Genomic DNA, 26,247 nt, shown 5'->3' on the forward strand with positions numbered 1-26,247 from the left:
GGGGGCCGGGAGAGGTCATCCCACAGCTTCCCAGGTGAGTTAAGATACTAAGGGTTGTAGGGACACCAACAGTCTAGCTCCCCAGGGGCTCTGTTTGCATGGGTGTCTCTTTTTTTCAGAAACAGCTTACCAGGCAGGTCGCTGTCAGGGGGAGCCCTCGGATTTAGGCTGCAGGTGTTGCTGTGGAGTCCGGCAGAGGTCGGCCCATCTGGGTCAGAAGCCCTGGGGAACATTCACTGGACTGGTGGGCCACTTGAAGTCGGACTGTGAGTGTCAGGTGCAGAGGTGGATCCGGGGGCGGTTTTGTGGTTCCTCAGGCAGACTTATTTCTTCTTGGGAGATGTTTCTTTTGGACAGTTCCAATGTCCACGGGTTTTCTGGTTCTTTATTGAAGGCAGGCAGTCCTCTCAAGGCTTTGAGGTGAGTGGGCTTGCAGTACAGTCATCTTCTGGGGTCAGGTTTCTTTGAAGGCTGAAGACAGGTTGGTAGAGTTTGGAACAAGTCAGTTGGTGTCTTCAATCTTCTCTACAGGTGACTTAATTTTTGTCCATCTCTGTCCAAATCAGATTCTAGGGTTCAGGAGTGCCACCTGAATACTGAATTCAGGAGTGTTACAGGTGGTAGGCAATGGGATACTCACCTTCGGGGTGACTACACCCTTCCCTTGACCACTACCTTTGGGAAGTGGGCATAGCCCTAACCTTATTTCCCTGATTCCTTCCAGGCAACATGAAAGAATTTAAAAAGTAGTGTCTATTTAAGCTTAGGGGTGGGACTGGCATGAAGTGGGCACACCTCCTAATTTACTTAATTTTCCCACCAGTCCTGCCGCCAAAAGTGGGGTCAGGAACTGGGGTCAGCCTCCTCCACCATTTGGAGAGGCCTGGGTTGTATTTCAAAGGCAGCAAGGCCTTTAAAGCTCCCCACCCTGGGATGACCATGCTGCTTGGGAGAGGAGGTCACAAGAGGCACTTTCCTTCAGTATATGATCAAATTCAGGGAGACTCGGAAAAAGTCAGTCCTAGGTTGATTTTGTGGACTTCTCAGTGAAGACACTAGGTGGATGGTTAAAAGGTAACAATGTGCATGGTTATGAAGGTGTTCACAATTAAGAAATGAAAGAGCATCTATTGAGTAATTGTGTGCAGGAAACGTTACATCAGTACCTGGTAGACCTAGGTCCACTTTCTCCTCAAGAGTTGGGGAAGAAGGCAGACCACTGGGTCAAAACAAGAGTGACCAATACTACCACTGGTGGGGATGACCATAATAAGGAGACCAAACCTCCCCCAAGGAAGAGATGATAAAAAAAAAAGACGACAATGTAGTCTTCTGCAGGCTTCCAAAAACCGTCTCGGTAGGATGGTCGCCGAGACTCTTCCCAATCCAGGGGTGGGGACAAGGGTAAAAACTGGGATCCTAAAAAGGCTTGGTGTCATGACTTCAAAACTCTTGGACACCAAACTGGAGGCCCTACGTGTCCCCACAAAATGAATGCCTCTAATGCCTCTGCAGTAAATGCTGTGGTAAGTCTCCAGATGGGATTCATTCCAGGTGTGCCCTGACCATGTCAGTGAACCTACTGAGGCAACTCTACATCCACCCCACTATCTGAAACTAGTTTCCCTGGCTGTCTGGCCTAGTAGTCTGGAGAGATACAGACAACAGCCTCATATTAATGCGATTCAACTTCAAGCCCTTAGAAACACTGGTGTCAGAGTGACTGAGCAACTGGTGTCCTGAGACCAGTATCTGACTGGTGAGACATATACAGTCCTCAACGCTGATAATCAGGCTAAGATACATCCAATGGTGATGGTAATTTTAGAATGGGTAAGGGATACTGGCCAGAAGAAGGTGATATCTCCTGCACTTCCTGTACAATGTCTGCTAGGTAATGATCTGGAGTCCTCAGAATGGGCTGGGGTAGAAAGAAAGACCCATGCAGCTATGTTGGGTATTCCTGAATGGGTGTGTGCAAAAAGAAGAGCATAGAGCAAGGCCCAGGGGAAAAAAGAACAGTTGGAGTCTGGAATAATGGCCCTACCTACCAGTAGACTGGACAAGAAGACTGGGGGGGGGGGGGGGGGGGGGGCAGCTTCAAAACAGATCACAGAACGGGTTCCCCTCTCCTCTGGGAATTGAGCCTCAGGAGTTTGGGCCTTACACAGCAGAGCTCTTAGGACCAGGGGAACCCTCTAGGCAAGATCTCTGCCACGGAGAAAAAAACCTGTCCCTCTTTTGAAGGCCTGAGATGGCAAGCTGCCTGCTGATTAGGAAAAGGGAGATATTGGTGGCTCCCACAGGACCTGTCGGGAGGAGTTACTCTTTTGCACTGAGGCCAGAGACCCCAAACCTGCTGCCACTAGGAGAGTGGTAGTGCCTCAGCAGTTCAGAGAGTTTCTTCTCATTTTGGCCCATTATGTCCCCCTAGCTGGGCATCTTGACCAGGCAAAACCATGGAGTAGGTTGGGAAACCACTTCTGCTGGCGAGGTATACCCTAGAAGGTGAAGGGGTTTTGTAACTCCTGTGCCATCTCTCAAGCCAGTGGCAAGACAGGTGGCCACCCAAAGGCCCCCTTAATTCCACTTCCAGTGGTTGGGGGTTCCCTTTGAAAGGGTAGGGATTGACGTTGTCGGTCCTCTTGACCCTCCACTAGCATTAGAGAACAGATTTATCCTAGTTGTAGTGGATCATACAACCCCGGACCCTGAAGCTGTTCCCCCTGAGGACTGACTACTAATGCCCTTGCAGGAGCTAGGGCCCTTATTCGTGTATTCGCCAGAGTGGGCTTTCCAAAGAAGATGGTATCAGACAGAGGTGCTAACTTCATGTACGGATACCTGTAACATAGGCTTAAGTGTTGTGTGATCTATAAGTTTCACTACCCCTTATCACCGACAAACCAGTGGTCTTGTTGAGATATTCAACAAGACATTGAAAGGCATGACTGGTGGGCTTCCTGAAAATTTCAGGAAATGGTATGTCTTCCTTCCATGCCTGTCTTTTGTTTACAGAGAAGTGCAACAGAAGGGAGTAGGTTTTTCCTCCTTTGAGCTTCTGTTTGGGCATCCTGTAAGAGGCTCCCTTTTGTCTCGTGAAGAAGGGATGAGAAAGCCCTCTCAAGAGAGCCTAAGCAAGACATTGTAGATTGTGTACTTGGCCTTTGTTTCGGGATGGCACAGCACATGGAAAAAGCTTCCAAATTATCTTGAGGCCAGCCAAGAGCTCCAGAAGTTCTAGTGTGACAAAACAACTGCACTGGTGGAGTTCTAACCAGGGCAGAAGGTATGTGTTTTGGAGCCTGTTGCTCCTAGGGCCCTCCAAGACAAGTGGAGTGGAACCTACCCCATCCTAGAAATAAAAGGGGAAGTCACCTACAAGGTGGACTTTGGCTCTTGCAGGAGTCCCAAAAGGGTTAACCATGTAAGCTGCCTGAAACCCTATCATGATAGAGCTGAGATGACCATGCTTATGGTCACTGATGGGAGACAGGAAGCAGAGAGTGAACTTCTCCCTGATCTCCTCTCCAGCAACCCAAAGATTACTCAGTTGAGGGAGGGGTCTTTTCAGGCGCCCTCACTGCCCAAGAGCAGGCCGATTGTAAGCAAATCTTACAGCAGTTAGCTGAGCTCTTCTTCTAACCCCTGGTCAGACGACCTGGTACTCACATGATGTGGGCACTGGGGACAGCTTAACTGACAAAAATAAAATTTACAGGCAATCTGATCATGTCAGATAGCATCAAAGGTGAGGTCAGTAAGATGGTGGAATTGGGAGTAATTGAGCACTCTGAAAGTCCCAGGGCCATACCTGTAGTTTTAGTCCCCAAGCCTCATTCCAAGGGTGGAAAGAAAGAAAGGAGGTTTTGTGTGGACTATAGGGGGTGTCAATGTTGTGACCAAAATAGATGCCCACCCATTTCCTAGGGCTGATCAACTTATTGACAGGCTAGGGGCAGCCAAATATCTCAGTACATTTAATCTCACATCAGAGTACTGGTAGATGGATCTGACCCCTGGAGCAAAAGAAAAGTCGGCCTTCTCCACTGCTAATGAGCACCATCATTTCACTGTTATGCCCTTTGGTCTGAAGAATGCCCCTACCACCTTCCAATGGTTGGTAAACAAGGTCCTTGCTGGGTTAGAAGATTTTAGTGCAGCATATCTTGATGATATTGCTGCCTTTAGCTCTACCTGGCAGGATCACCTTATTCACCTTAGTAAGGTACTTGAGGCTCTGCGAAATGCAGGCCTCACTATCAAGGCAAGCAGGTGCCAGATAGGGCAGGGCCAGGTTGTAGGTGGAGGACAAGTTCGACCACTGGAAGACAAGATCCAGATGATTCTGGACTGGGTAGCTCCAGCAACCCAGACTCAAGTCAATGAATTCCTTGGCTTGACTGGGTACTATAGGAGGTTTGTGAAAGGATATGGTATCATTGTGGCCCCTCTCACAGAACTGACCACCAAGAAAATGCCAAAGAAAGTAAACTGGACAGTGAGCTGTCAAAAGGCTTTTGACACCCCAAAAGAAGCAATGTGCTCAGCACCCATTTCAAAAGCTCCAGATTACACAAAGTAATTCATTGTGCAGACAGCTGTCTCTGAACATGGGATAGGAGCAGTCCTGTCCCAAATCATTGATGATGACCAACCTGTTGCTTTCATTAGCGTGAGGTTGCTCTCCAGAGAGCAGTGTTGGAGTGCCATTGAGAGGGAAGCCTTTGCTGTGGTTTGGTCCTTGATGAAGTTGAGACCATACTTGTTTGGATCTCACTTCCTAGTCCAAATTGACCTCAGGCCTTTCAGATGGCTAATGCAAATGAAAGGTGAAAACTTTTGAGGTGGTTCATCTACCTTCAGGGAATGGCAATCACAATAGAGCATAGACCTGGGGCTGACCATGCCAATGCAGATGGCCGTTCCAGGTTCTTCCACTTAGAAGACGAAGACTGCCCTGGGAAGGCTTCATTTCATTCTATTACATTTTGGAGGGGATCAAGTAGGAAAGTGCCTCTTTTTGAGATGGTTACCCTGGACTTTTTGCCTGGTGTGATTTAGACTGAAAGTGCACTGGGTTCCTGATAATTAGGTCTCCAGTGCCAGATCTTTTTCAAAACTGTACAGTTGTTCCCCCTATTGACAAACCCTTTAGCACCCTCTGTAAGTCTCTAGTGAGTGGTACTTCTAGTACCTAGGTCCTGAGGTACTAAATAGGGTGCCTATGAGCTGCAGCACAAAATGAGCCACCCTCAGGGACCCCCTTAGCAAGCACAACGGGCTGCCATTACAGGCTGCATGTCTTGGTGCAGACAAAAGTGAAAACCCGACGTGGCACACAACTTGCTTGCCATGTACCCTCACCCAGAATGCAATATATGTGAGTCACCCCTACAGCAGGCCTTACAGCCCTAAGGCTGGGTGCATTATATTACATGTTAGAGCTTATCTGCACGAGCAGATATGCCCCTGCTATGTCTTTGTCAATTCTTAGACACAGTAAGTGAACAGAGAAGCCATTTTATGTACATATGTTGGACACTGATTAATGCATGTTCCCCAGCTACATGAGGACTTCACTGAAGATAGGTATCAAACATCTCATATTGATGAGGCTACACTAATTCCAGTGATGGATTTATCAATGCATGCACTCAGAGGGCACTTTAGAGGTGCCCCCTGAAAACCTACCAGCCTCTGGTGTGCTCGCTGACTGGTATGAGCCAGACTGTCACCACCATAGACTCGTCTGACTCTCTGAAGTGAGAGCCTTTGCTCTCAGGTAATCAAACACAGAGCCTGCTCTGGGAGGGGTGTTACACACCCCACCCAACAGGATGACCTGCAGATCTACATTCTAAGGCGGGAAGCTTCAAAGAAGCCCACTGCCCTTCGTTTGCAGATCTGACCTCCCTCACAACCATCCCACCTTAAGGCCCATTTGTTACCTGGACAGACAGAAAATAACATATTCAGGAAGATGTGTCCACCCTTCAGGTCAAACCCACCCCTAAGGTGAGCTGCCTGATGTGGTCACTACATTTTCGAATCTGCCATCTTGGGGTTGGCAGATTTAGGAACTGTGTGACAGGGTAATGCCCATTTCCCACATGAAGGGGTCATATAGGGGGTCTAGTGATGCCAAGGGTAAGTAGCCCATTGGCTATTACCCTCCTTACCAAACTGCCCCTAAATTCAGTTTTTAAGGGAGCCCCTGGCACCAGAGAAGCAGATTCTGGGGACCTAAGACGACCAAGGATACTGAAGAGCTGTGAAAGCAGAAGAGAAAAGCAGCAGCTGACCTGGTACCAACCCCATCAGCCTGTCGCATCCCTCGTTGAAATTAGACTCATCCTGCAGCTGTCTCTCCAGAAAGCTTGGGAGGACGTCCTGCCTTCGAAAAAGACTCAAGACCTCATGTGAAGTTCAAAGAATGGACTCTGAAGCCTCCGGAACTGCCGAAGCCCGACACCTGAAGTCACCGTTGCACCCGCCATCTCTAACCCAAGTTGAAGTGGACCATCGTTGCCAACAAGGGTCCTCAGCCCTCCATCGTGGTTTCACTTCTCCTGGACAGCGCCAGCTCCCTCTGCATGCAGTCCACCTCTACCCCGACTGTGTGGTAAGGAAAACCCAAAACCTAAAGACATCTCTGCATCTGTTGCCCCTGAGTTGTGGAGAAGAGGACCAAAGGTGGCTACCAGTTCCCGAACATTGTGAAGCCTGAGCTCCGCTGTTGGTTCAGTCAGACTGGCTTCCTGGCCAGAGCCTTGAGCCTCTTTTCGCAGTGCCCGATCGCCATTTGAATGTATTGGGCACCCAATGCTGTTTGCACCCTGCACCTAGCTGCCCTGTGCCACTGGTGGTGTACTGCTGGTGCTGCCTTAGGCCTTGCCCTCAACTCATCTTAACGCCTAGAGTTTGGTCTTGTAAGTCACTGCACTCTACCTGTTTGCAGAACTTTTTTCCTCCCATAGAGTAACACTGCAGAACCCAGAAATTGTGCTGTCCACTTTTTATAGTGAATTCCAGTTTTAAAACATACTTACTTGAACGATTTTTCTCTGATGCCTAAACGCATAAAAAGGTATTGGCTATTTTTATAAATTGGTGTGGATCTTCTTTTTGAGTATTCTCATTTATTCACTAGTGTGTATATTTGTGGTTGTCTTGCACTTCTCTGTGTTAAGCCTAAGGCTACTCGAATACACTACCTCCAAATAGAGCACTTTGGGATTGCATAGCAAGCCCTGTCCACTCATTGGAGAACCCCTGGACTCTATACGGTGTATCTAGTTATAGATATACCACATAGAGCCTTTTTTTACAGTTGTGAAGTGCATCAAGACTCTCTATGCTAAGGCCAAGAGAAAACTCAAAGTGCCCCCACAGAACCCACTTCACATGCAAAAGTGAAGCTACTTCAGCATTCCTAGGTAACCGGTTCTTAGTGGATGTTAGCTGCCTCTTGGTCAACCCAACATACCATTACCAAGAATTACTGTGTGGATATTTTAGCTTGTCAAGCTTTCGTAGGCCATTCAGACCTGTGAACAGTTTTTCAAACATCTGCATCACCTGCTTGCTTTCCACTGCATGAGGAGGACCAGTTTTTCAGTCTATGCAGAGCATGTGTATTTGCAACCACACATGCTACAAATGTAAAATATTGCTCACTTTAGGAACCATCAGTTTGTAGCGTGTAGTGATACTAGCTTCACGTGCTCCCACGCACCTCCTCGAAAGAGATGATCACAGATGCTTTCCTAACTCATTCCCTTTACAATGCACAGGTAATTCTGTCTTTGACACTACTATGTAAACTGCTGAGTGGAAAACAGCCTGAGTTAGAGGCAGTGTGCTGGTGCACTGTGGCATGTGGGTGGAGTCACAACTGAACTTTTGACTGAAAGTTCTTCGAAAAAAAAACATGTTGGAAATGTCCAGGCTCAACATTAGATGGCAGGAGCATGGATAGCACGTGAATCTACAGCACTGCACATTAAGTGAAACATTTTATATATTACAGTGTAACGTTTTTTATATATATATTCACTGAAAACAAGAAATGTTAATGTGAACTTATAGTTGGATGTTGAAATAAGGTAAAAACTAACGGTTAATAATCAAAGGGCTTAAAATCACCAATCGTAGTTAACTGAGCTGTCATAAATTGTACCCCTGCAGTGCACTGCTTACGGCCTCAACATGGGGGAAGGACACAATGAGGACAACTAGTATGAAGCTCTCCAAGATGCCAGTGGCCTAGATACTTCTCTACCTACTGGACTTGCTCATCTTCCTTCTGCTACTGAGGAAAGTGCCTCCTTTGCTGTTATTCAAAGGGCAGCAGAAGTATTAGATGTACAACTTTTCACCTATGGAGAGGATGATGTTCTCAGTGCTGACGATATTTCTGTGGACTACACTACCTGTGGCTACTGTCAGTCTGGCCCTTCATCGTTCCTCTTCCATGAAACCGGAAGCCAAGTAGAGAATTCAAAGCCTTCCTTTTTCTTGAACTACTCTATTTGGGTCATGCAGACAGTGAAGGTTAGCATGTGAAGGCAGAGTTAAAGACACTCAAAGCTGTGGGCCCTGAAGAACTGAAAGGAGTACAGAATATATTGGTGCAAACCTTACGATAGGCTTTATCACCTACTTACGATTCAGTCTTCTCAGTTGCTGTGACATGAGCACCAACAGTCACATCATCAGAGATCCTTTCAACTTTGCAGGACCACAAATGGAAGAGGGGAAATAGTCAATATATACCATCTGCCACAGGAAAAGATACAAAGCAGTGAATCCTTTCTTCTGTTCATCACTCCATTATGGGGAGACATCAGCAAGCATGTTTAAAGAGTGGAAGAATAGTCAGAAGGGTGCTGAATGTTGCACAAAATGGCTAATTTCTGCGGTTTCAATCATTTCTTCCAACCATTCCTCCCAGTAAGATACTACAATACCATTGAAAGTTGCTTTGTGTGCAAGTCAGCATCCTTCCGATTTAAAAAAAAAAAAAAAAAAAAAAAAAAAAGACAATGAAACTGGTCCCTTAATCCCACAAAGGAAAGGATGTTCTGTGGTTACTTTCTGGTTAAAAGAAAGGATTGAAACAGGAATACTGTCCTATTGTAGATATCAGGGTGAAAAACAAGTGCATAAAGCTAGACACGTTTTAGATGTTGGCACTTCACTTGGTATCCCCAAAGCTCTATCACAGGTAGTGGATGTGTGCTAGTGATCTTAAAGATGCTTATTTTCACATGTCCTCATTGTAAAGAAATGGCTCCCTGTTGCAGTTACCCCCCACTTTTTGCCTGATACTGATGCTGACTTGACTGAGAAGTGTGCTGGGACCCTGCTAACCAGGCCCCAGCACCAGTGTTCTTTCACCTAAAAGGTACTATTGTTTCCACAATTGGCACAACCCTGGCTCCCAGGTAAGTCCCTTGTAACTGGTACCAAGGGCCCTGATGCCAGGGAAGGTCTCTAAGGGCTGAAGCATGTCTTATGCCACCCTAGGGACCCCTAACTCAGCACAGACACACTGCTTGCCAGCTTGTGTGTGCTGGTGGGGAGAAAATGACTACGTCAACATGGCACTCCCCTCAGGGTGCCATGCCAACCTCACACTGCCTATGGCATAGGTAAGTCACCCCTCTAACAGGCCTTACAGCCCTAAGGCAGGGTGCACTATACCACAGGTGAGGGCATAGGTGCATGAGCACTATACCCCTACAGTGTCTAAGCAAAACCATAGACATTGTAAGTGCAGGGTAGCTATAAGAGTATATGGTCTGGGAGTCTGTCAAAAACGAACTCCACAGCTCCATAATGGCTACACTGAATACTGGGAAGTTTAGTATCAAACTTCTCAGAATAATAAACCCACACTGATGCCAGTGTTGGATTTATTAACAAAATGCACACAGAGGGCATCTTAGAGATGCCCCCTGTATTTTACCCAATTGTTCAGTGCAGGACTGACTGGTCTGTGCCAGCCTGCTGCTGAGAGACGAGATTCTGACCCCATGTGGTGAGGGCCTTTGTGCTCTCTGAGGACAGAAACAAAAGCCTGCTCTGGGTGGAGGTGCTTCACAACACCCCCCTGCAGGAACTGTAACACCTAGCAGTGAGCCTCAAAGGCTCAGGCTTCGTGTTACAATGCCCCAGGGCACTCCAGCTAGTGGAGATGCCCGCCCCCTGGCACAGCCCCCACTTTTGGCGGCAAGTCCAGGAGAGATAATGAGAAAAACAAGGAGGAGTCACTGGCCAGTCAGGACAGCCCCTAAGGTGTCCTGAGCTGAGGTGACTGACTTTTAGAAATCCTCCATCTTGCAGATGGAGGATTCCTCCAATAGGGATAGGAATGTGACCCCCCTCCCCTCGGGAGGAGTCACAAATAGGGTGTACCCACCCTCAGGGCTAGTAGCTATTGGCTACTAACCCCCCCAGACCTGAGCACGCCCTTAAATTTAGTATTTAAGGGCTCCCCAGAACCTAGGAAACCAGATTCCTGCAACCTAAGAAGAAGAGGACTGCTAAGCTGAAAAACCCTGCAGAGAAGACGGAGACACCAACTGCTTTGGCCCCCGCTCTACCGGCCTGTCTCCCCGCTTCTAAAGACACTGCTCCAGTGACGCTCTCCCCAGGGACCAGCGACCTCTGAATCCTCAGAGGACTGCCTGCTCTAGAAGGACCCCCCCCTTGCCTGCCTGCATCGCTGAAGAGACCCCTTGGTTTCCCATTGATTTCAATGACAAACCCGATGCATGTTTGCACACTGCACCCGGCCGCCCCCGTGCTGCTGAGGGTGTACTTTCTGTGCTGACTTGTGTGTCCCCCGGTGCCCTACAGAACCCCCCTGGTCTGCCCTCCGAAGACGCGGGTACATACCTGCTGGCAGACTAGAACCGGGGCACCCCCTTCTCCATTGAAGCCTATGCGTTTTGGGCACCACTTTGACCTCTGCACCTGACCGGCCCTGAGCTGCTGGTGTGGTATCTTTGGGGTTGCTCTGAACCCCCAACGGTGGGCTACCTTGGACCCAAACTTGAACCCCGTAGGTGGTTTACTTACCTGCAAAAACTAACAAACTCTTACTCCCCCCAGGAACTGTTGAAAATTGCACTGTCTAGTTTTAAAATAGCTATATGTGATTTATGTGAAAACTGTATATGCTATTTTTCTAATTCAAAGTTCCTAAAGTACCTACCTGCAATACCTTTCATTTGAAGTATTACATGTAAATCTTGAACCTGTGGTTCTTAAAATAAACTAAGAAAATATATTTTTCTATACAAAAACCTAATGGCCTGGAATTGTCCTTGAGTGTGTTCCTCATTTATTGCTTGTGTATGTACAACAAATGCTTAACACTACTCCTTTGATAAGCCTACTGCTCGACCACACTACCACAAAATAGAGCATTAGTATTATCTCTTTTTGCCACTATCTTACCTCTAAGGGGAACCCTTGGACTCTGTGCATACTATTCCTTACTTTGAAATAGTGCATACAGAGCCAACTTCCTACACTCATCATAAAGTAGCTTTGCAAATTAACACTTTTTTCGGTTAGCACTGCCCACTAGCAATACAATCATTATTTGCCTGGATGTCACACACACATTGATGAAATATCAGATAGCCAGTCAAATTTAAATTAGTCTGGTCTCAGTGCCTCTGTCTTCTCATATGCATGCTTGCAGATGAGACCATTATAGCAATCTATGAAAGACTCGTGGTGCCAGCTGTGAGGCAGCTGGAAGGACAAGTTTACTTTCTCCGAGTCTGCAGTCAAATCCCTCCCGTGGTGGTAAGATTCAACCTCTCTCCATAAAGGTGTCTCCTTTCTTTCAGGAACTCCTTCTCAGACCTTTATGATGGCTGCGTCCTGGAGCTCATATGGAATGTCATGGGTCCATGGAATATAGTCAGCAAAAAAAAAAAAGGACTTGCTACATTAACCTGCTGGAGTCGAGAACAGTTCATCTAACTTTCAAGTAGTTCCTGCTGAACTATAGACCATCCCTACTTATGCAAACAAACTATACAATAACAGTACATTAAATCAATATGAGGAGAGGATGAAGTTCAGAGCTTTGTCTCTAGAAGCCAGTGTGATTTGGAGATGCTGATTTCAAGGAATCTGCAAAACAGCAGTCCATGTACCAAAATGCAGAAGCAGATTTTCTCAACAATAATTCAAGAGAATAATAGTTGGGTTTTAACAGAGGATGTTCTTTCAAGTATATTTGCCAATGGGTCATTCTCAAACTCAGACAACCGGAATTCCTAAATTATAAGTCCACTTGTTACGAGTCAGACATAGTGGGGAATGCAGTTTTCATTAGTTAGTCGAAGACATTGGCTACACTTTTCCGGTGATTCCATCTGTACCCCTGACTAGTGAAACCACTGAAAGATCAGCTCATAGTTCCAGAATGACCACAGAAGTGGTGGTACATCGGCCCTTATACACATTTCCGAGTAACCACAGTACCTGCCATGCAGACTGGGCCTCCTGTTCATGTTTAGGAACCAGATCTTACATCCCAGCCTTACATTGCTAAATTTGGCTTTATGACTCCTGAACTCTTGCAATATGGACATTTAAAACTTACCCAAGACTGCATGAGCATTTCACGAGAAGCTGGGTGTCCTTCAACTAGAACATCATATTCTTGTAAATGGAAAAGGTCTACATCTGGTGTCTTCACAAAACTATTGATCCAACCAGATGGCAAGAAGAAGCAGTACTTCTGCGCCGCCTTTATTTGGCAGATTCAAAGCTGCAGTTTCCTTCAATAAGGGTTAATTTAGCCACCTTTACTGCTTAGAGGGGAAAAAAGTCTTCATCAAACTCAGTCTAGAAAATCTTTTCATAGGCTTTTAAAATATTTATTTTATTAGAAAAGGTTGGCTTTTTAAAAATTAGAACCATATTGTTCTGCATACTTTGTATACATTTTTCTTTGCAAATAGTGGGGGGGGGATAGTGCTTATGATCATAATGATTCCCAAGGAGAGCTAGACTTACGGGTGAGGTATTACTATATACACATTTACCAAAGCCGCAAGACGACGTTTCAAGAGGGGAAGCTATTGGAACAGACACTGACCGGTTCCAAGGCAAATAGAATGGCAATAACTTTAAATGATAGGTCACATTATTTATGATTCCAAGAAAACACCTTTAACAGTCCTAAAACATTTTGTCACAAAACAGCCTATGCAACCTAAAGACAGAGTGTAAAGAGGAATAGAATTTTTTTTAACTGCGTCAAATAAAATCACGAATTAGAAATTGTCTAAAGGCATGGCTGCTCAATGGCTATTTAATTAACATCTCTTAAGGTGCCTGGTTTCAGACACAACCTCTTCCAATACTAAAAAGTTGGGTTTCAACAAAAAGCAAGTAGCACTTTCTGACTCAAGCCACTTCATGGTGGGATATGTGCACAGCATGTGAACTGCGAAGAGCTTCAAGATGCCAGACTGTTGTTTCTGGTAAGTAACTTGTTTCTTATCAGAGATGCCTTAGTTGTGCAGCTATAACTGCCACTCTGTTGGGAGAAAAATCCCTTTCATAGGGAAGAGTGGGGCTATTATCTAGTACGGAAAACAAGGTCTCTTTGAATGGCTGAGGATTGCCTCCGCAAGTGAATCCTGTTACTGAATTGATTAAATATATTGGATTTGTGAGGAATTATGATGTTTCGAATACTCAAAAAATGCATGCAAGTTATGCAATAAACTGGATTTGCATTATGATTTTCAAACTAGAATACTCCTTTGAATGTTCTTTTTGTTTAATTTTCAGCACGAGGAGAATTTTGAAGTGCGTAAAGACCTGATTCGTCAAGTGCTGAGCCAAGTTGGACAGCAGCTAGTAAACCAGCTGCTTCACACTTGTTGTTTCTGTCTGCCACCTTATACCCTTCCAGATGTAGCTGAAGTTATTTGGGAGATCATGTCATTCGATAGGCCGGTAAGGCTCCTTAAACCATTGTTCAGTATTCTAAGTTTTATTGATGTTCTTTTAACTCTCAGGAATAGGTCAAATCTGTTGTCATGATCCCTGACCACACCTTGGCTATCCTTACGTAACGTCACTGAAAGGGAGTAAGGCTTCTCCTTTGAGGAATCTCCATTAATTATAATAAGCACTGAAATATTCCTGCCTGACATGCGGGGATACTGGAGCACTCTTTCCAAAATAATGTTGTGCAATATCTACTTTGCTTAGGGAAGGCCAGGAAGTTCATGTGACACAAAAATTATCATTTAGCAGCCTAAAAACAGGCTGTATTGCCAATTCCATTCATTTATTTGAAAAGATGGAAGATAATACAATAAAAGAAAAGTGAAATTCAAAAAATCTCTTTCACCAAGTCTTTTTTTTTTTATTAAGTGAACGATAGGTAAAAGTAGTGTAATGTTTTGCAGCATTAATCCTTTTCTGGATTCACATGCTGTGCATCATTCTGCCATCTATTGATTGGGTCTGGAATTGTCTTTCTTTTCGTTTTTCCCCCCTCTGGGCATCGTCAACCACTATTTGGTGTTAGGTTTGTCCCCCGCATGACGTCAGGTGGCGCCCTGGAAGTTCCTGTGCGTGATAGCCGTCTTCAGATATTTTTTTTCTGCCGTTGGGTCTGGAAGCAAGCAAGGAAGGAGCTCCAAAGTAGTTTTTTCTTTTTTTTTTTTTTTTTTTTTCTTTTTTTTTTTGAGAGAACACCGAAAACATAAACAAAACATTTTAACGTTTTTTTATGAAAGATAACATGGAGATCAACAGAAGCAGAGGCAAGGAGACAGCCAGACACAATCCCCGGCAGGGGATGCCGAAGAAATCCATGGAGCAGGAGAATGAAGCAAGGTAGGGATCATGGAAAACACCCCTTTTAATTTCTGGCCTAACGGCCACCGTAAGCTTGCCCAGCTGGACCCGCACAAGGTCTGCAACCTCAATCTCCCAAGAGATCATAGAGACGAGGGCTGCAAAGCCTGTGCTGCATTCGTCCTCAAGGCACTCAAAGCACGTCAAAAGCAGAGGGAGTACACCACACAGCGATGCTGAGCCAAAAGCACCACAAGTTGCTAAAGGAGTTAGGCCTACCCAACGACGAGGAAGAGCAAGTGGGAGATGCAGAATCGACTCACAGAGGGTCGGGTGTCGAACTCCTTGAGGGAGGTGCAGAGAAAAAACCCACGAAAAAGACGACAACAAGGCACATCCTCACAAATCCCGGACCAGGGATACCGAAGAGGGTTGACCGCTGAAACAGGCGAGACCCCACTCTGCGAAAGAGACCCCAAAACCATTTGGGAAAGAGACCCCAAAGCCATTGGGGGAACATATGTCTAAAAGACGACCTTTAATGGAACGAGATGTCAAAAGGTACCAAAGGGGGAGAAAACGAGGCATTGTCTGGAGACTGAAATGGCAACGCTCCTGCAAAGAAAGAAGGAGTTTGATGACGCACTAAGACAATTTTGAATTCCACGAAAACCTTGATGGCTTCAGCGGACACTGACACCAAAGAGGAAGAAACCGTCCTCGAACCTGACAACCCCTGAACCACACTAAGAAGAGGTGGAGGAAGAGTTCTACGGCCCAGAGGAACAGGAAACCATGGGGAGTTTCGAGGACAATTGGAATGTCCTTGAAACACAGAGCCCAGAAGTGGAGATCGGCAGCTACCCCTCGAAGCCTTTGTCCCCGACGACATCACATGCTACAATAACCTGGTGAAGAGGGCAGCAGACACATATGGAGTACCCCTGGAAGAAGAGAAAGGGGGCTCCTGCTTCCTACTGGAAACCTGCATATCTAAATACATACTCATGTTACCCAGCATACTGGACCAAGTTAAGGAGGCCTTCAGGGAACCTGCTGCAGCTGGGGGGGGGGGTGGTTACATTGAACGTGGAAAAGAAATACCAACTGTAGCATGGCACATACCCACACGTTTGCCTGATAATGATGCTGACTTGACTGAGTGTGTGCTCGGCTCGTGCTAACCAGGGACCAGTATTCTTTCCCAAAAACTGTACCATTGCTCCCACAAGTGGCACATCCCTGGCACACAGTCAAGTCCCTTATAAAGGGTACCCATGGTACCAAGGGCTCTGTGGCCAGGGAGGGTCCCCAAGGGCTGCAGCATGTATTGTGCCACCCTAAGGGACCCCTCACCCAGCACATGCAGCTTTGTGTGTGCTGGTGGGGAGAAAGTCAGTCGACCTATCATCCCCCTTAGGGTGCCATACCCTCATACCACTGCCTGTGGCATAGGTAAGTCACCCATCTAGCAGGCTTTACAGTCCTAAGGCAGGATGCGCTATACCACAGGTGAGGGCATAGCTGCATGAGCAGCATGCCCCTACAGTGTCCATTCTTAGACACTGTAAGTGCAGTGTGGCCATATTGAGTACGTGGGTTGGGAATTTGTCATTACAAACTCCACAGTTCCGTGATGGCTCCACTAAAGTCTGGGAAGTTTGGTATCAAACCTCTCAGCACAATAAACCCACACTGATGCCAGTGTTGTATTTATTGCAAAATGCACCCAGAGGGCATCTTAGAAATGCCCCCTGTATTTTAATCAGACTTATAGTGCTGGGCAGTGACTGCCCCTTCCAGACAAGTTTCTGACCTCATGGGGCCACAAGGCCTGCACTTGGTGGAGGTGCTTCACACCTCCCCCTTGCAGGAACTGCAATACCTGAGCCTCAAAGGATCAGGCCTCCTGTTACAGTGCCCCAGGGCACTCAAACTATTGGAGGTGCCCGCCCAACTGACAAAGCCCCACTTTTGGCGGCAAGTCCAGTGGGAAAATTAGGAAAACAAGGAGGAGTGACCACATAAGGTAGGACCACCCCTGAGGAGTCCAGAGCTGAAGTGTTCAGCCTCCTGCCCTGTAGAATCCTCCATCTTGGTTTGGAGGACAGGGACGAGTAGGGTTAGGTCTGTGTCCCCCTCCCCAAAGGGAGTGGACACTGGAAGGGTGGAGACAACCTCAGGGACAGTAGCCATTGACCACTGCCCTCTGACCCCTGCAACGTCCCTAAATACAGGAGTTAAGGGCTCCCCTGAACCTAGCTTATCAGATTCCTGGTGACCTCAAGAAGACAACAAGAAGAAAGGACTGCTAAGCTGACCCCCAGCACCAGAGAAGACAGCGACACCAAATGATGGGGCCCCAGCCCTACTGGCCTGTCTACAGCTTGTGAAGTCCCTGCTACAAAAGGTTACGCATCCTGCAGGACCAGCGACCTCTTCAAAACCCCAAGAGGACTGCCTGCCCACCAGAGGACCAAGAACTTCTAAGGGCAGCGGCCCTGTTCACAAAGAAACTCCAATAAGGACTCCAGATCCACCCCCAATCCGACCTCTGGTGCAGCAATGTTCCGCAGGCAGCCCTCCTCTTTCTCCATTCTGTGATTTCCCTGAACCCAGCCTGCAGCCTACCTCTGACCCCCGGGATCCCCCTATTGGAAAGCTTTGGGAGCCCAATGCTGAGTTGGCACCCTGCACCCGGCTGCCCCTGTGCTGCTGAAGGTATGCATTGGTGCTGACCTGTGGGGTTAACTTCAACCCCAACCTGTGGACATCCTAACCCCCGGAGACTGGAACTGTAAGTCTTCTACTTAGCTGGAAATTGTACTAACTTTTCTTCCCCCCTATAAATGTGTTTGAAAATTGCACTGTCAACTTTTAAAACAGATTATTTCTATTTACTTGAAAACCGTTTAACTTGCCAAATTGAAACAAAGTGGTGTTGAAACATATGCTTGCCACTTAATTGAAAATGTACTTACCTGCAATCAGAATCTTGTGGTTCTAGAAATAAAGTTACAAAATACATTTTTGCTATATAAGAATAATTAGCCTGGAGTTAGTCATTGAGTGTGTGCTTCATTTATTGCATGTGTGTGTTTGTACTGCCAATGCTTTGCACTACCCTCTGATAAGTCTAACTTCTCGACCACACTACTGCAAAAAAGAGCATTAATATTATCTACTTTAGCCTCTGATAAATCTCTGTGGAACCCCTGGACTCTGTGCACACTATATCTAATTTTGATACAGTATATACAGAGCCAGCTTCCTACATTGGTGGATCAGCAATGGGGTCTATGACTTTGCATTTTCTGGACTAAGCCAATACCTGATCACACAACTAAATCCCAGAATCGCCTTCATTAACTGATTTTTACATTTCCCAATTTTTCGAAATGTTTAAAAGTCCGTCTAGGACCTTGGTTAAGTCCCCTTTAGCATTTCCTGTTCAGATTTAAAATGTCCTCTTGTAAGGGGTAAGTAGCTAGAAGTAGGTTTGGTTGCTAAAAAGTAATATCCAACCTTAGTAACATAATGAGCAGCTCAGAGGAAATGGTCGTGGACCTCAACTTCACCCCTTACCCCCATCTAGGGATGGGAGAGTTAAGGTTCCTTTGCAGACTGAAAAACATTTAAACAGGTTCCACCCCTACCAAGGTGAAGCTCTAGGAAGTCTTGGCAGAGTACACAAGGGAACAGCCTGCTGAGGATGAAGAACTCCCCTCAGATAGGGAAAGTGTTACAGATGAGGAGGACAAACTCCCCCGTCCTCATCTAACTAGGGAGAGCAGGGCCGCAAGACCCCTATCTCCAAGGATAGTGCTCACAGGACCTGGATTTTCCACAGGGGAGTCCAGTTCCTCTGAAAACATTGAGGGCAGGCTCAATGAAGAGGACCTCCATTTAGTAAGGATGGCCAAAAGCTTAGCTTTGGAACAACAGGTCCTAGCTATAGAGAGGGAGAGAGCAGAAATGGGCTTAGCACCCATTAATGGTGGCAGCAATTTAAATAGGGTCAGGGAGCATTCTGATGTCTTAAAAATCCCCAAAGGGATTGTCTCAAAATATGAAGAAGGTGATGACATCACCAAATGGTTCACAGCTTTTCAAAGAGCTTGTGGAACCAGAAAACATCACAAATCTCATTGGGGAGCTCCCCTTTGGGAACTGTTTACTGGTAAGTATTGGGATAGGCTCCTCACACTCACTGGTGCAGATGCGGACTCCTATGACCACATCGAGGCTACTCGGAGTGAGGGCTTTGGATTTACCACTGAGGGGTATAGAATTAGGTGCGGGCCTCACAAAACCTCAAGCCAGTCCTGAGTTGATTTTGAAGATTATTCAGTGAAAACACTAGATGGTTGGATAACTGGCAGTGGTGTGCATGACTATGATGGGCTTTATAATTTGTTTATGAAAGAACTTCTTTTAAGTAACTGCTTTAATGACAAATTGCATCAATATCTGGTAGATCTAGATCCAATTTCTCCCCAAGAATTGGGAAAGAAGGCAGACCAAGACAAGGGTGACTAAAACATCTGCTGGGGGTGACCACAACAATAGGTTACAAAGCCCTCCCAGTGGAAGGGTGGTGAGACACCTAAGGATAAAAGTAAAGAGTCTTCTCAAGGGAACCTAAAACCTACACAGGAGGGTGGGCCCGAGCCTCTTCACAATCCTCACATGGGGGTACAAGTGTAAAGGCGTTGATCCTAAAAAGGCCTTTGTGTCACAACTGTAGACAGAATGGACACCAAACTGGAGACTTGGCCTGTCCCATAAAGAAGCCCCCTAGCACTGCTTCAGTTAGTATTGATATAGCCAGTCTCCAGGTGGGATCAACAGTGTGCCCAGAGCAAATCAGGGTTCACACTGAAGCTACATCAGTCTCTGAGGGTGGGATAGATGTTGCAAATCTTGCTGTCTGGCTCCCTAATATGAACAAATGCAGACCGCATCCCTTGATTAATGGGACAAAAGTAGATTCCCTGAGGGATACAGGTGCCAGTGTCACCATGGTGACAGAGAAACTGGTTTCCACAGAACAGTATGGAAAAACGTATCCAGTTACCAATGCTGACAAAGTAACTAAAGTCCATCCCACGGCTATGGGAATCATAGAATGGGAAGGGCTTACTGTCCTGAAACTGGTAGTGGTCTCTTCTGCAATCCCAGTAGAATGCTTGCTAGGGAATGATCTGGAGTCCTCAGCGTAGGCTGATGTAGAACTCAAAACCCATGCTGGGAATCTCTGAGATGGTGAGTATAAAAACAAACGCACAAAGCAGAGCCCAGGGTGAAAAAGAAGTGTTGGAGCCTGGGATAATGGACCAACCTTCCAAGAGAAAGGGAAAGAAGACTAGGGGACTAACTTCTGAACAGCAAAAAAAGCAGGACTCTTCTCAGGAAGAAGCCTTATCCTCTGACTGAACTGAGTCTATGGAGCTGGATCCTTACAAGGTAGAGCTCTTGAGACCAGGAAGACCCTCAGCGGAACATCTGTCAGGGGCAGAGGACCTGCACCACTCTTGAAGGCCTTAGGTGGCAAGCAGCTGCACAGGAGAAGGAAGATGTCGGTGTCACTCACAGGGTTTATTGGGAAGATGGGCTTCTATACACTGAGGCCTGAGACCCCAGACCTGGTGCAACCAGAAGAGGGGTATTCCCTCAGCGGTTTAGGGAGTTTAACCTAACTTTGGACCATGACATCCCCTTAGCTGGGCATATAGGACAGACAAAAACTTGGAATAGGCTTGTCAGCATTTCTACTGGCCCAGTATGTGTTACCTGCCATGCCAGTAGTAAGGCAGGTGGCCACACAAACACCACCCTAATTCCACTTCCAGTGGTGGGGGTTCCATTTGAAAGGGTTGGTGTGGATAGAGTGGGTCCCCTTGAGCCTCCCACAGACTCAGGAAATCAATACATACTGGTAGTGGTTCATGCTACCAAATATCCTGAAGAACTGCCCCTTAGGTCTGCTACATTTCCTGTAGCCAAGGCCCTGATTGGTATTTTTACCAGGGTAGGGTTTTCTGAGGAGGTGGTTTCTGACAGGGGTACAAACTTCATGTCAGCTTACCTAAAACACATGTGGGAGTGAGTGTGGAGTGTCTTATAAGTTTACCACACATCCACAAATCAATGGACTTGTTGAGTGATTCAAGAAGACATTTAAGGGCATGATCATGGGGCTCCCTGAAAAACTCAAAAAAAGATGCATGCTTGCTTTTCGCCTAGAGAGAGGTGCCTCAGAACGGAATAGGGGTTTCTCCCTTTGAACTTCTGTTTGACCAACCTGTTAGGGGACGACTTGCACTTGTAAACGAAGGCATGGAGAGACCTCTCCATGAACCTAAACAAGATGTGGTGGACTATGTGCTTGGCCTCTGCTCAAGGATGGCTGAGTACATGAAAAAGGCATCCAAAAACCTTGAGGCCAGCCAACAGCTCCAGAAGTTGTGGTATGAGCAAAGGGCTGCACTGGTGGAATTTAAACCAGGACAGAAGGTATGGGTTCTCGAGCCTGTGGCTCCCAGGGCACTACAGGACAGATGGAGTTGCCCTTACCTTATCCTAGAAAAGAAGAGGTAGGTCAACTACTTGGTAGACCTGGGCACCAGAAGGACACCCAAGAGGGTGATCCATGTAAACCGCCTAAAACTCTACTGTGACAGGGCAGATGTAGCCATGCTAATGGTTACTGATCAGGAGCAGGAAGCAGAGAGTGAACCTCTCCCTGACCTCCTCTCACATGACCCTAAAGATGGGTCAGTTGATGGAGTTGTTTATTCAGACACCATCACTGCCTAACAGCAAGCTGACTGCAGGCAAGTCTTACAGCAGTTTGCTGGGCTCTTCTCTTTGTCCCCTGGACAGACCCACTTGTGTACCCATGATGTGGACACAGGAGACAGTTTACTAGTCAAAATCTATAAACAGTCTGACCAAGGCAAAGAGAGCATCAGAGTGGAAGTCCACAAGAGGCTGGATTTAGAGAGTTATTGAACCCTCTGATAGTCCCTGGACTATCCCAGTGGTGTTGGTCCCCAAGAGAGATGAGGTTCTGTGTGGACTACAGAGGTCTCAATTCAGTCACCAAGACCAATGCACACCCTATACCATGAGCAGAAGAACTAATAGACAAATTAGGTGCAGCCACATTCCTTAGCACCTTTGACTTAACTGCAGGGTACTGGCACGTCTGCAAAGAAGATGCCCAAAAAGGTATCTGGACTCTTGACTAAAAGCCTTTGACACCGTGAAGGAGGCAATGTGCTCAGCACCAGTACTCAAAGCTCCGGATTATTCAAAGTAGTTGTGCAGACAGATGCCTCTGACCATGGGATAGGAGCAGTCCTGTCCCAAACTAATGACTATGGCCGTGACCAGCATTTTGCTTTTATTAGCAGGCAGTTACCCTCCAGAGAGCAGCGTTGGAGTGCCATTGAGAGGGAGGCCTTTGCTGTAGTTTGGTCACTGAAAAAGTGGAGACCATACTTGTTTGGTACTCACTTTATTGTTCCAACTGACCACAGACCTCTCAAATGGATGATGCAAATGAAAGGTGAGAAGCCTAAACTTTTGAGGTGATCCATCTCCCTATTGGGAATGGTCTTTACAGTGGAACACAGACCTGGGACTGCCCATGCCAAAGCAGATGGCCTTTCCAGGTTTTTCCACTTAGACAATGAAAACTCTTGTGAAAGGTTAATCTCATCCTCTTTTGTATGGGAGGAGGTTGTGTAGGAAAATGCCCCTTTTGGCATGGTTTGCCTAATTTTGATGCTGACTTGTCTGAGAGCATGGTGGAATCCTGCTAACCAGGCCCCAGCACCAGTGTTCTTTCCCCAAAACGATACCATTGTTCCCACAGTTTCACATCCCTGGCACACAGCTAAGTCCCTTGTAAAAGGTACCCAGGGTACCAAGGGCTCTGTGGAAAGGGAAGGTCCCCAAATACTGCACCATGTATTGTGCCACCCTAAGGGACCCCTCACCCAGCATATGCACACTGCCTTAGCAGCTTGTCTGTGCTGATGGGGAGAAAAGGGCAGTCGACATGGCATCTCCATCAGGGTGCCATGCCCTCAAACCGCTGCCTGTGGCATAGATATGCAACCCCTCTAGCAGGCCTTACAGCCCTAAGGCCGGGAGCACTATACCACAGGTGAGGGCATAGCTGCATGAGCAATATGATGCCAGTGTTGGCAAATGTACCCAGAGGGCATCTTAGAGATGCCCTCTGTATTGTAACCAAACCTCTAGTGCAGAACTGACCAGTCCGTGCTAACATGCGACATCCAGAAAAGTTTCTGATCTCATTGGGTAAGAGCCTTTGTGCTCTGAGGCCAGAAACAAAGCCTGCACTGGATGGAGGTGCTTCACACCTCCCCCTGCAGGAAATGTAACACCTGGCAGCAAGTCTCAAAGGCTTAGGCCTCCTGTTAAAGTGCCCCAGGGCACTCCAGCTAGTGCCTGCCCACCAGAGAGAGCACCACTTTTGGCGGCAAGTCCGGCAGGAAAATTAGGTAAAACAAGGAGGAGTGAACACTTCAGCTAAGAATACCCCTAAGGTGTTCAGAGCTTAAGTGACCCCCTCACTGCAGAATTTTCAATCGTGGTTTGGAGGACAGGGACCAATAGAGTTAGGTCTATGTCCCCCTCCCCAAAGGGAGTGGACACTGATGGGTGTAGTCACTTTCAGGGACAGTAACCATTGGCTACTGCCCTATGACTCCTGTAACGCCCCTAAGTCCAATATTTAAAGGCTTCCCTGAACCTAGCTTGTCAAATTCCTAGCGACCTCAAGAAGAAAGAAGGACTGCTAAGCTGAGCCCCAGCAGGTAAGACACCAACTGATTTGGCCCCCAGCCCTACTGGCCTGTCTACAGCTTCTGAAGTCCTTGCTACATAAAGGCTATGCATCCTGCAGGACCAGCGAACTCTTCAAAACAGCAGCCCTATCCACAAAGAAACTCCAACAAGTACTCCAGAACTGCCCCGGATCTGCAAGTCTTGCCCACTCGGCACCCAGTGCCCACATCCCGTGTCCAGGTGGCCCACCATTTTAGAGCAGTGCCCGAGGCAATTCTGACCTGGAGCCTCTCTGGGTTGACCCCTCCTGACCAACACGACACCTGCAGCCTAAATCCAGAGGACCCCCTTGACCGTGAGAGAACTGGTCCAAGATACCCGATGCCTAAAGGTCCCTTGCACCTGCAGCACTCTGGCCTTGGGGAATCTCTCCTCCGGTGCAGCAACATTCAGCAGGCGGCCCTCTTTGTCTAGCCTGTGGTTTCCCTGAACCAACCTTCTGGACCCAGCCTGCAGCCTACTTGTGACCTCCAGAGTCCCCTCTATTGGAAAGCATTGGGAGCCAGACGCTGAGTTGGCACCCTGTACCTGACAGCCCCTGTGCCCCTGAGGGTGTGTTTGGTGCTGATCCCCCTCCCCTGTCCCCAGTAGAAAGATCAAACTGGTATGAGTCCTACTCACAATACTAAGAGGGCAAGTGTTCCACCCGGAACCAGCAACACTCAGTCTAGCAGCATGGCACCTGAATACGTAGAATTCGGACACCTAAACCTACCACACAGAACCATGGAGATACTAAAGGAAACTAGTAAACCAACAACAAGGAGGTGCTGCGCATCAAACTGGAAAAGATACCTAGTGCACAGGAAACAATATCCTACAAGCAATATCTAGGCAGCAGACACGAATACCCTGTCTCACACACCTGTTAGACAGGGGAATCACCTACTCTTCACTCAGAGTACACTTGGCGGGAATCGTGGGCTAAACCAGAGGGGTATTATGTAAAAGTTTCTTCACAACATCTGTTATGAAGAGGTGCCTGGAAGGATGTAAAAGAATCGCCCCTCCAAGAAAGGCACCAGCCCCGATGTGGAGCTTAAACACAGTGCTCGCACAACTCTTGAGAAAACAATTTGAACCCATACACCAGCCCGAACTGCAGTTTCTCACATTAAAAACTGCGTTCCTAATAGCAATCATGTCTCTACAGAGAGTAAACGAGATTCAAGTTCTAATAGTACAAGAACCATATATGCAAATCCACAAGGAGAAGGTAGTTCTCCGAACAGACCCACAATTCATATCCAAGGGAGGTCACCAAATTTTACATCAGTCAGACTATAAAGTTACCAGTTTGGTTAAAAAAAAAAAACCTGCAAACAAAAATTGAGAAAAACCTACATACACTGGACTTAAGACAGGCACTAATATACTACTTGGAGGAGACAAAGCGACTCTACAAGGGGAACTAACTATTTGTAGCATATGTTAAATCCAACCAGAGAACCCGCATCACAAAGGCGACTATTGCATAATGGATCGTGGAAACAATCCAAAGGTGTAATGCAGCAGCAGGCAAACAGCTGTGGCACCGCGCAAAGGCATACTCAACAAAGAAGGGCACAACCCAGGCATTCATAGCAAACATGCCCATAGACACTGTTTGCGCAGCAGCAGCAAGGGCATCCCCTCTCACATTCACAAAAAAATTATGTGGACATCCAAATGCATAAAAAAGCCCAAGTGGGACCAAAAGTACTAAAACACCTGTTAGAAAGCTCATCATTTCAATCCAACCAACCCAATTGGAGGGGATAAACCTCTACACAATTTGATGCACAGCATGTGAATCCAAAAAAGAATTCATGCTGCAAAATAAAATGGTCACTTACTATTAAGAGTAGGTTTGCAGCCAGAAGAGTTTTCTGGATTGTTATGCGTCCCACCCACCATCCCAGAAATGAGAGCAGGGCAAACAGGTGGGGAAGAGGTCAAAGAAAGAAGGGGGAAATTAAGGTAAGAAAAAGGAGGAAGCAAAAACAACAGGGTAAAAAGAATCCAAAGATGGCTACCACGCACAGGAACTTCCGGGCCACCGTCTGACATTGTGCAAGGGATGGACCTAACACTAAATGGTGGTTGGCAATACCCACAGGGAAAAAGAAAATGAGAGAGACCATTCTGGAACCAACCACTAGATGGCGGAATTATTCACAGCATTTGAATCCAGAAAACTCTTCAGGCTGCAAGACTACTCCTACTGTTAAGTAACCATTTCATTGTTTAGGCTGCAGTAATGTTATAAAGACAATAGAACACTTTGCCTTTAAGAGCACATTCACGTTCAGTGTCATGCCTTGTATGTGACATTTGCCTTAATTCTTTCTTGCAGCTGCTGCTGCTAACAACATCTTGAACATCTTTTTTTCCCTCTCAAAAACACTTCAGAACCTTTTTAAAAGTGGTTTACTCTACTTCTTTTATGGCAGTCTAGGAGGCTGGCCTGGTGTGTAGTGGATACTTGTGTTGTTGGCACCTTAAACCAGGTCCAGACAACCCTTATTAGTT

General features: G+C 46.7%; 1 protein-coding gene across 3 annotated transcripts in view; it reads left to right on the forward strand.

The window, feature by feature from the left end:
* The window catches only part of TNPO3 (transportin 3), a 991,461-nt gene that overhangs the window by 852,038 nt on the left and 113,176 nt on the right, over positions 1–26,247 (forward strand). For all 3 annotated transcript variants that reach the window (XM_069229384.1, XM_069229382.1, XM_069229383.1), the window contains exon 20: positions 13,834–14,001. In XM_069229384.1, coding sequence (XP_069085485.1) covers positions 13,834–14,001 — 168 coding nt within the window. The remainder of the gene's footprint in view (positions 1–13,833; positions 14,002–26,247) is intronic.

This window comes from Pleurodeles waltl, chromosome 4_1 (genome assembly GCF_031143425.1).
Source record: "Pleurodeles waltl isolate 20211129_DDA chromosome 4_1, aPleWal1.hap1.20221129, whole genome shotgun sequence".
NCBI lineage: Eukaryota > Metazoa > Chordata > Amphibia > Caudata > Salamandridae > Pleurodeles > Pleurodeles waltl.